Below are 14517 nucleotides of genomic sequence, written 5' to 3' on the forward strand. Positions count from 1 at the left end.
ATGTTCATTAGCCACCTGTGATAGGTATCGCAGGCTTCTGTTCTGAAAAGACATCCAAATGCCTGCCCCATAACGGAGATTCAGAACTCCCTGGGATAGGTAGATATTTGGATACTCTGGACTCATTCTCTCGTTTACGACAGGGGATCAATATCAGTGCTTTTGTTCTCTGCATCACCTCCTAGCCAGTTACTTTCCTTGAGGATGACCCAGGGGCCTAGGGGGAGCTGCCTGGAACCACTCCTATGTGTTTTTTAAAACGTTATTTATTCAGAGAGGCAGAGAAGGCAAGCAGGGAAGGAGCAAAGAGGGAGGGAGAGAGAGAATCCCAAGCAGGCTCCGCGCTCAGTGCAAAGCCCGACATGGGGGTCCGTCTCACAACCGTGAGATCATGACCTGAGCCGAAATCACGAGTCAGATGCTTAACTGACTGAGCCACCCAGGCGCTCCAATCACTTCCTATGTTGATTCCTTGGCAAGGCTCTGTAGCCCTGTGGAGGCAGATGAGGGAGAAGGAGGCTTGAAAGAGCGCCACATGTCACATGTCCCTGCTTTGCCAAGATCTGATTACGCTTAATTGCACCCTCTGTTCCTGCATTTCCACTCGGAGAGGCAGGAGTGAGCTTGCCTGGTTTTGCCCTGCCTCTAGCCTTGCCCTGCTCTCAGCAGTTTTTGTTTGTTTGGTTTTGTCTTTTTTTAACCAACTGTCAAAGTGATCTTTCTATACTGCCTGGACTGGTCACTGCCCTTTCCTGCTTGAGATCTTTCGTGGCCCTCCATGGTTCTCAGGATAAAGCTTTAAGTCCTCACTTGATAGGGCCCTGCTGCTCTGTCAGCCTCTTTTCTGACCGTTCCCAGCCTCGTACCTCACACCCTACCTTGCTCGTGATTTCCCCAAAGCACCTCACTCCCCTTGCCTCTCTGGAGTAAATGTCCCTTCGAGTAGCCACCTGAGTCACTCCTGCTCGTTTTCTGGGTCTCGGTTAGACACGCTTATGCCAACTGTTCAGGGATGCCTGCCTGGCCTTCGAGGCCACAGAGAGTCGCATGCCTCCCTGCGCCTACCCCACCTCTTACTTCTTGTCCCCACCGCTTGTTAATATCCCCTAGCGAGGGCTAGACTGTGCCTTTTCCACCAGCGTTTCCTCAGCAGCACCTGGAAAAGTGTCGACATTTATCAGGCACTGAAATATTTGCTGAATGAATGAACATAGCTAACAGAAATCCAGAAAGAAGGAATGGTTGTGTCTGTCCTCCTTTAAAATGAACACCATTTGCTAAACACTGACGCTGCCAATGGAAGGTCAGAGTGGGACGTTGCAAGAGTCTGTGGCAATATTGTATGGTGTTTTCAGTGGGGCGCCGTGTATCTCCAGAGGGTCTGGTGCAGAGCAGCGGAGGGGGCCACACTTGAAGGGTCTGTCCCCTCTCTTAGGCTTTAGGGACATAGGCTTGAGCTCGCAGCCGAATGATGTATTTTTTTTCTGGCTGGACTTTCATTTGCCTGTACTGACAGATTTTCTAAGAATTCAGGTGGAGACACCTGTGCCTCTGTGTCATCTGACGTGACTCCAGAATCAAGTATCAGGGACCCCCGGGCACGGCAAATGATACCAGGGCCAGTGTGAATTATTATTGTTTTTTAACCTTTAGATTCTTGAGCAACAGCTTCAGCAGATGAAAGCAACCTACCAGCTAAACCAAGAGAAGTTGGAGTACAACTTCCAAGTGCTGAAGAAGAGAGACGAAGAGAGTGTGGTGATCAAATCCCAGCAGAAGAGAAAGATCAGTCGGTGAGCTAGCCCGCAGACCATCGACCCTTCCATGCTGAAAACGGGGTTGGGGATGAAGCCTTCCCTTCCGGAGGAGCGGAAGCTGTTAAAAACTTAGCTAATTCTTCATTAAAAGAGTTCTTTTTGCAAAAGGTAATACTTTCAGCGGCCCCCCCACCCCGACCCTCCAGAAAGAATGTGCAGCAAAAAGTCTGTCTCTGATCCCCCATTTTGTGTGGTCCCTCTTTCCCACCTCTGTAATCATTATTCATTTCTTTTGTTTCGTCCAGAATTTCTTGAACCACATACCAGCACAAATCCTCTCACCAACCCCCCCTCTGTTTTTAAGCCAAATGATAGCCTTCTGTACACACCGTTTTATATCCCGACAGTGTTTCCATACCGATTCGTAAAGAGTTTTCACGTTATTTCTTAGCCTAACCTCCACTTGCATATACTGTGACTTAATGTTCCCGTGGATGGACGTTTAGATTGCTTCTAATCCTTTGCTATCGCAAATAATACCGACGTAGGTACTCGTGTCGCTGTCTCACATTGCATACGCACAGAGCTGTCTGTAGAATACATTCTCAACTTGTTATTACAGAAGCGGTACATGTGCATTTTAGAGAGTTAGGAAGTACCCCAAGTGAAAGGAAGATAAAACGTAAAAAAACACCATATTCCTACCACCAGGGATTAAGTGTGTAGTGTGTATCTTTCCGTATCTCTCCTCTCCCTCGCCCTCTCTCGCCCTCTCTCCATCCATCTGTGATGGCCACACATCTGTACAGTCAGTGAGAAGGAGTTCCCTGGGAAGGATTCCAGAAGTGAAACAGGGAAGGGGGAAGGGATGCGAATTGGGAAAAAGGAGTTAAGCCTCTGGGGTTGGCGGTGCAAGAGCCAGGAATGAAGGTCTGAAGGCAAGGAAGCAGGAGGCAGGAAGAGCCTGCATCCTGGGAGAGGGGAGGTTGGTAGGACAGGAGGTGGGCCGAGGTATGTGAGGCAAACCTTGGTTTTGATCCGAAGGGCAGAAGGACGAGTGGCATCATCCCCACCCTCCCTTCCCTGGTTCTGTCCTCTGACTTTGAGCTGGAGTCTCTCTTATCAGCAGACCCTGCTGCTGCCCGGTCAGGCCTCATCCGATTGTTGTTGGTACCGAATCTCCGAATTTTTCTGCTTTGGCTTTTATGACTCTAAAATACCTACTCTTCTTTCTCAGCGGATTCCTAATTGGCTTCCTTTGGTGGTTCTGCGTTTTCTTGCCTGATAGGATATTCCGGAAAGCATCTCCCCGCTTTTGCTTTCTGGTTGTATCCCATCCACCCTCTACACTAGTCTCATGGCTTTGAGTAGGACTTCTTTCTCGATGACTCCAGCTCATCTCCCCAGTCCCGACCCCACCTCCTCGCTTTGTCTGGGACTTCCAGGCGACATCGCAGCTTGGACAGTTGCTGTCAAGGCCAGTGGACAAGTTTTGAAACCAAGTTTGCCTGCCTTCCCGGCTTCCCCCTCCTCCACCCCTGCCCCCTCCATCTCCAGCTGCCAGCCAGTCACTAAGGGCGGTGTGTGATGTTTTCTTGAGCTCCTTCCCTCTTGCGGCCACCTGTTCCCGTCTGTCCCCTGTCCTGCCCAGACCTGCAGCATGCACCTGGAGTTATGTTTTGGTTTTATTAGCTTCTGTGGTTAGATGACACATAGGCACTCCTTTACCGGGTGACATTGGGAAAAAGACTTTGGGGTGGCTACCTAAAAACATTTTTTTTTACACCTATATGTGGATCGTCTCCTAGAATGCCGTAGTTAAGAAAATGAACTAGATATTGCTTTTTTAAAAAAATTTTTTTAATGTTTATTTATTTTTGAGAGACAGAGCCCTAGCAGGGGAGGGGCAGGGAGAGAGGGAGACACAGAATTTGAAGAAGGCTCCAGGCTCTGAGCTGTCAGCACGGAGCCCAACATGGGGCTCGAACCCACAAACCTCGAGATCATGATGAGCCGAGGTCGGAGGCTCAACCAACTGAGCCACCCAGGTGCCCCTACATACTACTTTTTATCAGAGTCCAAGTTAAGTTGTTTTTGCATTTTATTAAGGATGAAAACACGAAGGATGGGTGTTTGTGTGTTTAGGGAGCTTATGATTCTTTCAGAGTGGTGCTTAAGAGAGAAAACCTTATTTTTAGAATTTTTAAACTGAAAACACGTAGGCCTTCAGACTCTCTATGCCCGTGTAAATGGGACGCTGACATAAGACACCTGTGCACTGGTCTAAAGTCTGAAGTATGGTCCTGGGTCTAAAAGCCATGCCTGCCACGCATATTTCATGAGGCGAGTCTCCATGCACAGAGCTCCCAGAGCAGTGAGATGTGGACCCGTGGCATGCCCGGACTCCCAGTGCCCTTGACCAGGCTATCACTGTCTCTCTCCGTGCTGGAACCTTCAACCACTCCCCTTGCCTCCAGGCCAGGGTAAGTTCCCTGCCTCTCCTCTGGGCTCCCCTGGCACCCTGTGTAAACCACCCCCACGGTGCTTTCACTCCACCGTGACGAGTGTTTGTTTTTCTTTGTTTCTGGCTGAACCGATAGTGCCTTTTGTCCAAACATATGCCTTGTATTCATCTTTTGGATTCAAACAGATCCTTGGCGTGCGAGAGACCTTTCAAGTGAATGAATGAATGAATGAATGAATGAATGAGTTATTGGGCTTGTGACCTGTGTCAGCTTTTTGAGGATGGAGAACTCATATATCATAGACTTGTGCCGTGAGGTTTTAATTTTTTCCCTTTCTAGTTTTCTTGTTTTAGAAGTGAAAGGAACATCCAAATCATGGCAGTGAAATAGTTGAGATACGCTTCTTAAATACTGTGAGGTTGAGGATGTGGACACACTCCCAGATGGCGTGTTGTGAAGGATTCAGTCACACTCCTGAGCAGGAGACTGCCCCTCAGTGGGTCTGGGCTTCTGGACTGTTCTAAATGAGTTTAGTTCTGGACAATCCCCTCACCTCCTGCTGCCTTCCTTTCTTTGATCGCAATCAGGGCAGCTGGGTTTTGGAACAAATGGGAGGATCTTCGGCGCTTGCGCTAACCTGACCCTGGGTTCTGTAGACCCGTGTGAAGCAGCTGAGGGGAACGTACGTCACGGCTTCTGTTCAGCTACAGATGAACTTCTCTCCCCTTCCTCCCAGCCTGCATGATATACTTAACAACCTGAGATCAAAATACACCAGGCAGATCAGACAGTTTCAGGAGGAGAACCAGTCACTAACCTCCGACTACATACGCCTTGTGACGCAGTTCAAGGAGCTACAGAAAGCCATGAGGTATCTTGGGGACCTGGCTCCCACGGCACGTGCCCTAGAACAGAGGTGGGCCCAGGCACTAAGAGTCTTAGCGGGCCGTCTTCTCCGCCCCCTGTACTGGCTTGTCACCCGCCTTCTCTCGAGACTTGTGGGGATGGCCTCCAGGCTATCATGGGTGAGGCCCGGCGGCCCGGGGCCCGGATTGCACCCCGGCGCTGCCCCAGCTCTCGCCCCACTGCTAACGGAGGGCACCCTGGCCAGGCCCCGGGGTCCGCTGGCCATGCTGAGCAACTCTCCTTCACAGGCATTTTGCTCTTCTTGATGACAAGCGGTTCCGAGAGATTTGGCTGATGAATGAAGAAGAGGCAAAGGATCTGATAAGCAAAGCCTTTGATGTGGACAGGATCATCCACACCCAGCATCTGGGGCTCCCCTGGACCGCACCTGATTTCTGGTTCCTGAGGAATGTGGGACCTATATCTCAGCAGCAGCAGAGGTCTGCTACACAGATATTAGAAGAAGTGCTGATTCAAACAGGTATCTGGAATGGAGTCCTGGAGCTGGGGGGCCCGTAAAACTGTAGGGTCAACATATTCATCTCACAGACAAGCCAACTGAAGGCCAGAGAAGGGGGAGAAGAGGTCTCGTAGCTGGGAGGTTCAGAGTCTCTAATTTAACCTATAGCTTTACCCTCTTCCCTCCATTATAGTCTGGTAGTTCTATCCAGAAGCTTGATCAGATTCAGGGTCAGTGTAGTTTTGCTAAGTACACTGTGGCATGCTTCCATTGGGATAAACTAACATCAGGGTGTCTCTTTGCGAGGCTAGCAACCATTGGGAGTCCTTGTCTAAGATCCATTAATGGCCTTAGGGGTTGCAAAACGGTGACACTCTAAATTCTATCAGATGTCTTCATTTATTAGCTGGAATACTTCTGAAAAGAGACTCTTGTCCTCATCAGCTATTTGCTACCCCGAGGTACAGTTCATACAGGAAAAGCAGAATAGATGCTTGTCCTTTCTCTATTTAGTAGCTTTCAGAATAAATGGGTTGGGTCTCTAGCATCTTCCAAGAGTGACCAATGGCATTTTCTAAAGCGAGTATCATTACGGACAGATTGGATTTAAACACATCTGATGTGTTTTGGTTTATTGCACTTATTTTCCCTTACTGGTGCCCAAATTGTCCCATTTTCGGCCCGTGGGAGTCTCCTCCTGTTGGCTTGTGGGTCCCTCTGGCACACCCAGGTGCCCCACAGATGGCTGTCTCTTAAAGTCACTTCAAATAGTTTCTGTTTGGTTAGGTCACCATCTGAATACATATTTAGGTCCTTTTGTTTTGTTTTACTTTTGATAATTAGGGATTGCTTTTTACAACTTAATTTTGTTTTATAGTTATGTAGAATGCTGACATGTTTCCAAAGTCAAATGTACAGAACAAGGTATACTCAAAGAAGTTTTATCCTCTCTCTTCTATTTTATCCCTCTCCTATAGGTAGTTATCTAAAAATGTATGGTTTCTCTTTCCATTGCTTTTTTAAAACAAATATGTATATGTATGTATGTATGTATGTATGTATGTATGTATATATATATATTTGTTTATATTTATGTAGACCCACTTAAAAAAATTCTTTTTAACATTTATTTATTTTTGAGAGACAGAGTGTGAGTGGGGGAGGGGCAGGAGAGAGGGAGACCGAATCCGAAGCAGGCTCCAGTCTCCGAGCTGTCAGCACAGAGCCCAACGCGGGAATTGAACCCACAAACCATGAGATTCATGGCCTGAGCCGAAGTCGGACGCTCCACCGACTGAACCACCCAGGCGCCCCATGTAGACCCACTTTTTAAATGACGCTTTTCTCCGTCTTGCTTTTTTCACTTACCAAATATCTTGGAGAAGATCAGTTTATGGTAGTGAGAAGAAACATGCTTTCCTCCATTTTTATTTGGTATGGTGTCGTGTGGCCGTGCTATGACTTATTCCAATAGTGTTCTGTTGGTGGCCACTTGGGATATTGGCAGGTTTTTGTCTGCTTGTTTGTGCTATTGCGAACAACGCAGCGATAAAAAGCTGCGTGCGTTTGTGTTCGCATGTGTTTCCTGGTGAATTGTTGGGCTAGCCCCTTACAAGCAGGACTGCTGGATCAAAGGGCAAATGCCTCTGTGACGTTACTGGGTGTTGTTCCATACGGATGGCGCCATTTTGTAGTTCCACCAGCAAGTTGGCATCTTGTACTTTTCAAAAATATTTTCATTTATCTTATCTCATTTTATCTTTTGAGCAAACTAGTAAAACCTATAAATGGGTTCATCCTCTCCCTTCCACTCCCTGGTCACGGCCGGGTTTTGAGTATGATGTTTCCAGGTCGATGAAACTTAGGAAAGTGAAGGGTTATAGAATGGCAGAATTCTCCGGCTAGTCTCTTATTCCAATCCCCAGCCTTCCTGTTTTCCCCCACACACCAGGCTTTCTTCGGCTTTTTAAGAGGTAAATTTTCTCAAGGAAGGACGTTCGGCTGTTTCTCAAAGTCAACAAGGACAAGCAGTTATCTTCTTTTTCTCTCCCACCCTCTCTTCTCTCTGCCCCGCCTGCAGAAGAGGAGGGGACGGAGGAGGCCACCTCAGAAGCAGAGTCTTACCTCGACCTGCCAAAGCAAGTTTCCATGAAAACGACCAGAAAGATCCTGATGCTCCTGTGTGACGAGTCGGTGAGGCCGGGTGCACGGGGCTGCGCCACAGGGACTCCCGGCCGGTGGCTTTGCTGACCTTCTGCACTTGCTTCTCGTGTGCTGCTTCTGACAACCCTGGCCCAGCCGGACGTGGCCCGGAGGCAGGGGTGCACAGGCATTTGGGAGCAGAGCTGGGGTCGTTTACCTTGAGAGGCCATGCTTCAGAGCTGCCCCAGCTGCCAACTGGGTCCTCCCTTAGTGGGTCGGTCAGGTGTGGGCCAGGTCGGTCCACAGACACCTTGCTGATAAAAAAAAAAAAAAGCTCATTCTGCAAGAGAAGGGGCGCCAGCCTCCCATCTGTGAACCCACCTGCCAAGTAGTGTGGCCACCTGATGTGGCCTTTGTCTGGGAGCTCAGTCTGTGATGACTCTGGGTGTGTCAGGCTTTGGCCACCCGCTGTGTGTGTTAGCAAACCCACCAGATTTAGTGTGAAGGGTGTGCCGGGCTGGCTCAGCTTGGGGGGGGGGGGGCGGGGGGCGGCATCACGGGACGTGACCGGTGTGCGTTTAGGTCCTGCAGTTCTGAGCGGAGATTAAAGGAGATGCAAGGCCTGCCGGCCTCCCGTCCCCTTGGGACAGTTGTCTTTGGCCAAGAGCCGACTCTTGCCGCTGAGGGGGCTCCCGCTGAACGGGACGGCAGGCAGGTACTCCTCTCTCTATTTGCAGGCTTGTGCCGGCAGCCCCCTCGGCCAGGGGCCCTCCCCCAGGCGTTCCCAGCTCAGAGTGGGTGCCGGGCCCCCAGTCTTCCCACTCACTGCCAACTTTGTGCGCACCGTGTTGTGACACGGCGTGTTCATCTGCCTCCGTGCCTTCCCCTCCTCCAGCTCTGTGCCTACTGCCCCGTCCTGTAGATATCTGAGGGCTAGCACAGGAGTGCAGTGACACTGGACGGGTGAGAATCTGTGACTCGATGAGGTCTGGGCGGCTGTGCAGAACTCAGGTGTTTGCCCAGTGGCTTGTGGGTGAGATGAGGCAGCACCCTTTCTTAGGTGGGGGGTTGGGGGACTAAATCCATGGTGAGCGTTGGGTTTGCCCCTGGGAAGGGCCCCTTAGGCATCCTAGGAAGGCCTTCCTCTGGGGCCCCTGCTGCCCCAGTCTCATCCCTGAGGTCCTGCTCTGTGGATTCACCGCTGGCTCGTCACACAGAGGTAGGCTGCACACCCGAGCACTGGTTTCTGAAACCTGTGTCTGACTGGAGACAACCCTCTTCCCTCTCAGGGTTTCCTCATAGAGAGCAAGCTGCTGAGCCTTCTCCGTCCCCTGGAGAAGAGCGAGTGCTATCTGCTCAAGTTGGACGCCATCTTCTCAGTGAGTCCCACTGGGCTGAGTTGACCGGGGGTGGCGGGGGCCTCATTCTAAGACAGCCCCCTATGTTTTTTGCAACATTTCCTCAGTCCTGGGAGTAGATATGGGTCTTCCGGGGCTTCCCTGGGCTGGCACATCTTTCCCTTTCCTTATTCTCCATGCAACAAATTGGCCATGGAGTTTAGATGTCTCCCACCCCCGACGCTTCCTCTACCAGCTTCTCTCCCTCACGACTCAGCTCTCAGACTGTGGGTTCTCCCCTACACCCTTAAAGTCGGATGTGTGTTCAGCCTCCTTCAGCATTCTTACACCCACCAGGCCTGTATCGGGCTGTTCCTGACTCTGAGCAACGTTGTTCTGTTCTGCCGTGGTCTCGCTGTGCTTCCCCAGTGTTGAATGGCCTCACTCTGGGCCATGGCGGGTGCTGGGGATGTTCAGGGGAACAAGACAAGCCTCCCGCTCTTAGGAGCGGAGGGTCTCTGAACTCCCGCAGCAGCCGGGGGCCTTCCTGCTCTGGTGTTTGAGCCATCCTCCTGTTTTCCCCCAGGCCCTTGGGATTGAAAGTGAGGACGACTTGTACAAACTGGTGAACTTCTTCCTCAAATACCGAGTTCATCATTCACCCTCCAGTCAGGTAATGTGAAGTTCAATCAAAACGAGAGCATTTGAAATTCTGGAAGCCTCCAGAGGGCATTGTTGTCTTTGAGTAATACTCCTGGAAAAATAGTGAGGGCTTTATGTCAGAGAGAGCTAACTTAGTATTTTCCTTAATATTGTCACTTTTTCTATTTGCGGTGGGAAGGATGGCTGGGGATGAGAGGCTGTTCTCCCTCACAGCCAGGCCTCAGCCACTATGAGCCCTGGGCCCACCAAGTTCTGAATATTTTGATCCCTAACACTTGACTAAAAATTATTTTTAGTATTGCTGGCCCCTGGGGGGAGTATCCTGACATGCTTTCAAAAAGGGTTGGCTGGGTCTCCTGGGTGACTCAGTCAGCGAAGCATCAGATTTCTGCTCAGGTCACGAGCTCATGGTTTGTGGGATCGAGCCCCACGTCAGGCTCCATACTGACAGACTGCTTGAGATTCTCTCTCTCCCTCTCTCTGTCCTCCCATGTGCACACACTCTCTCTCTCAAAATAAACTTAATTTACACTTAATTTAAACTTAATTTAAAAAAAGGATTGAAAAAAAATGAAAAAGTGTTGCCTGAGTGAACAAAACCTAGAAGCCGTAAAGAGGGAAAACTAAGATCTATTTGATGACATTAACAAAAAAATCCTGTAAGACAAAAATCACTATAAGCAAAGTGAAGATACAGATGACAGTTGGGGGAATTAAAAAAAATTTTTTTTTAATGTTTATTTATTTTTGAGAGAGAGCAAGGGAGGAGCAGAGAGAGGGAGACACAGAATCCGAAGCAGGCTCCAGGCTGCGAGCTGTCAGCTCAGAGCCCGACATGGGGCTCGAACCCTTGAGCCGTGAGATCATGACCTGAGCCGAAGTCGGACGCTTAACTGACGGAGCCACCCAGGCGTGGGGGGAAATATTTTTTAACTTACATTGCAGTTAAGGGCCAGTTTCCTTAATATACAAAGAACTCATATAAACCAATCAGGAAAAAACAGCCACAACTTCATGGAACAGATAAGGGATATGAACAAATATCTCCTGTAAGAGGCAATACAAATAACTTTTAAACATATGAAAAGGTAAGCAGGCCTGTCGTAATAAAAGAAGTGCAAATTAAAACTGCCCCAATTCCATTTTCACCTGTCAGGTTGGCAAGACTCTGCCAGTTTGACTGCACAGAGTGATGGCCGAGGTGTGGGAAACAGGCACTGCTGGGAGAGTAGATTGTTGCAGCCTCCGTGGAGGGCCGTTTGGTGGCACCAATTACAAAACTGTATTTACCCTGCAATTCTTCCAGGATTTCATTCTGCAGATATGTCTCAATACATTTGAAAGAATGTGTTTATTTGTAGCTTATACACTGCAGCAATGCTCGAAATGGGAGAATAGTGAGAACAACCTACAATTCCATCTTATAGGACTTGATTACCTACTAAGTAGTGCATCTACAAAACAGAATATTAATGCAATTAAAAAAAAAGAACAGGGGCGCCTGGGTGGCTCAGTCGGTTAAGCGTCCGACTTCAGCTCAGGTCCTGATCTCATGGTTTGTGAGTCTGAGCCCCGCATCGGGCTCTGTGCTGATGGCTCAGAGCCTGGAGCCTGCTTCGGATTCTGTGTCTCCTTCTCTCTCTGCCCCTCCCCAACTTGTGCTCTGTCTCTCTCTGTCTCTCAAAAATAAATAAATGTAAAAAAAAAAAAAAAAAAAAAAGAAGAAGAACAAAGAAGTTCTTTACGTATTTATGCGAAAAGATCTGTAAGGTTTATTGGTATGTGAAAAATGCAACGTGCAGACCTGTGCATGTAGTAGAGTATCGTTTTGTCAAAACAGGAGGGAAAGCATGTGCCCGAGTGGACCTTAGTATTTCTTTGGAAGGATACATAAGAAACCGATGATGTAGGTTTGCCTGTGGGGTGTGAACTGAATGAACTACAAGACAGGAGGACTTCTTTTGATTTTAAAAATTCAAGTGTAACATGTGTTACGATTCAAAAATATACATACATCCAGCATAAGCCTTATGGATTTCAATAGAATGGACACCTATGAATCCCGATCTAGAAATAGAAGATTATCACTGTTTGGAAGATCCCATGCCCCCTCTTTTCCACTCTTTCCCCTCACCATTTCTTCCTTCCTGAAAACATCTACCTTTGCATCTGTTCCGTAACTTTCTGTAAACTTTTCTCTGTTTTTTTTTTTCTCTGTCTTCATACACTTAGGCTTGTTGTGTGCCCCAATCCATAGTCACCCTGGCGCCTTTCTCCAGATCAGCCCCTGGAATCTTTCACTCCCACAGGAGCAAACAAGCCTGATGTCGGCCCTGGACCCAGGAGAGCAGACAGACCTCGAGAGACAGAAGGAGGAAAGCCTTGTGGGAGGGGAGCCAGAAGAGAAGGAGGTCCCCCCTTCTCCCACGCTCATCCACCCCAACGACGTCCTCAAGATCCTGGAGGCCTTTGTCATGGGTCTGAGGAAGCCCAGGTGTGGTGCTGGAGGGCTTGCCCGAGGCCTGGGGAAGCCAGGCTGAGCCAGGGCCGAGCAGATCCCAGTGCCGGGCAAGCACCTGGGCAGGAGGAAAGGGATGGGGAGGGCTGGAGGCGTCAGTGGACACGGATGAAAGGAAGGGGCGTAGAAGCGATTTGCATTTTCTCATTCGTCGTTCATTCCACAGCCATTCACTGGGGTCTGCACTGTGTCGGCCCGCAGAGATCACACCTTGTGATCGGGACCATGGTCAGAGCCTATACCAGGTGTTACCAACAGCAGTCAGAGAGGGCTTTAGGAAGAGACGCACCAGAACCGGCTTTTCCTACATGGATACAGTGGGGGAAAGAGCATTTCAAGGTGTCACAGTGTGGGGAAAGGCCTGGTGTGTTCGAGAATCGTGGCAGAGGTGTGGCTGGTGTCAGGGTCTTCCCTGGGAAGTGGGACCGGTGGGTAGGGGAGCTGGGCCAAATCTTGGAGAGCTGCGCCTGCCATGGCTGGGACCTTTGCCTTTACTCTTGGGTAGACCGGAGCCACAACATGGTCTTAAGCAGTGGGGGAGCCATGATTAGGCTTGCATGTTAGAAAGATCCATTTGGTGGCAGGGATGGGGGTGACGCTGGATACAAGGAGAGCAGCCGGAAGGTTCGTCTAGGTGGAGGCGTTGATATCCTGGGTCAAGGCTATCCTCGAGGGGATGCCGGAATTTGAGAGCCGTTTGGATGCACTAGTGAAGGAAACGGGCATCGTAGTGGGATGTAAAGCCAATGAGGTAAACTGGCTGAGAGAAGGGGGGGTGGATAGAACCCCAGTGATGCTTTCACAAAGGTGACAATGGCACCAGAATCAGGGACACTGATGATAGGCATGTGCACTTTCTGAGAATCAGCCGTAAACCGCGACACTCGCACAGCTGAGTGGGAAGGGGACAGGTCTGCAGGCAGCAAGTCCGGGAGGGACAGGCACCATGGCTGGCGCTGCGTGGGAGCCTGGGGGGGTGCCAGGTGGGGGTGACGGTACTGCTGCTCTTAACCCCCAGGGACCCCCCGGCCCCAGTGAAGGTGGTGAAGTATGTGCGAGACACCTCAAAGGACTCTGCGTATTGGGAGGCCATGGCCACGGTTATCCCTTACGCCACGCAGAACCTCTGGGACGCTCTGTACACGGCCTTGGAGAAATACCAGTAAGTGTGTAGGTCACAGCCCAGGAGAAGGAGGGAGCCAGGCAGTGCGTGGAGAAGGATCCTGCTTGCAGTGGCCACCCCCTGGCTTGGAGACAAAAGCTGTCTTTGGAGGGAAAGCTCCTGTTGGGGGGTCATGTGGCATTGGGTGGCTGGCCCCTCGCTCCTTATTCGGTTCCTAGCCCGGTGTGTTCGGGGCAGGAAGGTTGCTCGGGCGGGTGAAGCTTCAGGGCTCCTCTCCCAGCTCCAACCGGCACAGAGACATAGAGATCCTGGCCCCTGCCTGGTAGATTTGGAGCGTTCGATGAGCCTCTAATGGATTTTTCCACCCAAAGCTTCGTCCTGACACAGAGGGCCAAGCTGCTGATAGAAAACAACTCCCTGGAGAAGCAGAACACAGAGCTCCAGATGCTGCTTCAGCAGTATCTAGATTCCAAGGTGGGCGACGGGGACGAGGAGGGTGGGCAGGAGGCCGTGGCAGGAAGCGGGACTGGAGCGGATGTTAGGAAGTAGAGTCCCACCCCTCACTGGAAGCAAGGGAGGCTTGGGATGTGCCATGACATAGCAACCGTCACACCTCAAGTTGGGCCCGAATTATCCGACAAGGGAGTCCTTTGGACTTTGGACGCTGCCCCAAGTCTCCTCCAGGACGTGTGGGTTGTAATAGTGCCCTTTTGATGCCCATGGTCCTTGGTGCCAGATGCTTGTTGGACGTCTCTCGGAAGCGGGACCCGATCCCGCCGAGAGCGTCACAGCCCAGAGAGCCCTTCCTTATGGAGTTTCTTCTTTGGTCTTAACATCCCCTCTGTGAGGTCGATAGGGCACAAGTCATTCTCCCAGAGAGGAGAATCAAAACTGGGAGACTCTTGCCCATTCTGCTGGGCCAGATTGTCTGGCCCGGAATGTGACATGGCGAGAGGAGGCTCCAGCTGGGGCAGGTATTCCCCGGTCCTCACTCCTGCCCACTCCGGTGATATTTGGGGCAACTTCCCCATGGCCTGCAAGGGAGGAATCTCACCGTCTCTGCTTCTAAGGTTAGAATCCCTTCGTAACGTAGTTGCTGGCTCCGCTCTGCTAGTGTGGGATGCTTCACGCGGCGCTGAGACTGTG

At 50.4% G+C, this 14517-nt stretch overlaps 1 protein-coding gene across 3 annotated transcripts in view; it reads left to right on the forward strand.

Annotated features, from left to right (window-relative positions):
• The window catches only part of DRC1 (dynein regulatory complex subunit 1), a 46009-nt gene that overhangs the window by 30737 nt on the left and 755 nt on the right, over nt 1-14517 (forward strand). For all 3 annotated transcript variants that reach the window (XM_078444887.2, XM_060644952.3, XM_060644965.3), the window contains 9 exons: nt 1654-1793; nt 4959-5093; nt 5377-5609; nt 7669-7781; nt 9020-9109; nt 9654-9740; nt 12040-12224; nt 13267-13410; nt 13743-13845. In XM_078444887.2, the coding sequence (XP_078301013.1) occupies nt 1654-1793; nt 4959-5093; nt 5377-5609; nt 7669-7781; nt 9020-9109; nt 9654-9740; nt 12040-12224; nt 13267-13410; nt 13743-13845 (1230 nt within the window). The remainder of the gene's footprint in view (nt 1-1653; nt 1794-4958; nt 5094-5376; nt 5610-7668; nt 7782-9019; nt 9110-9653; nt 9741-12039; nt 12225-13266; nt 13411-13742; nt 13846-14517) is intronic.

The sequence above is a fragment of the Panthera onca genome, chromosome A3 (assembly GCF_046562875.1).
Source record: "Panthera onca isolate mPanOnc1 chromosome A3, mPanOnc1 haplotype 2, whole genome shotgun sequence".
Classification (NCBI taxonomy): domain Eukaryota; kingdom Metazoa; phylum Chordata; class Mammalia; order Carnivora; family Felidae; genus Panthera; species Panthera onca.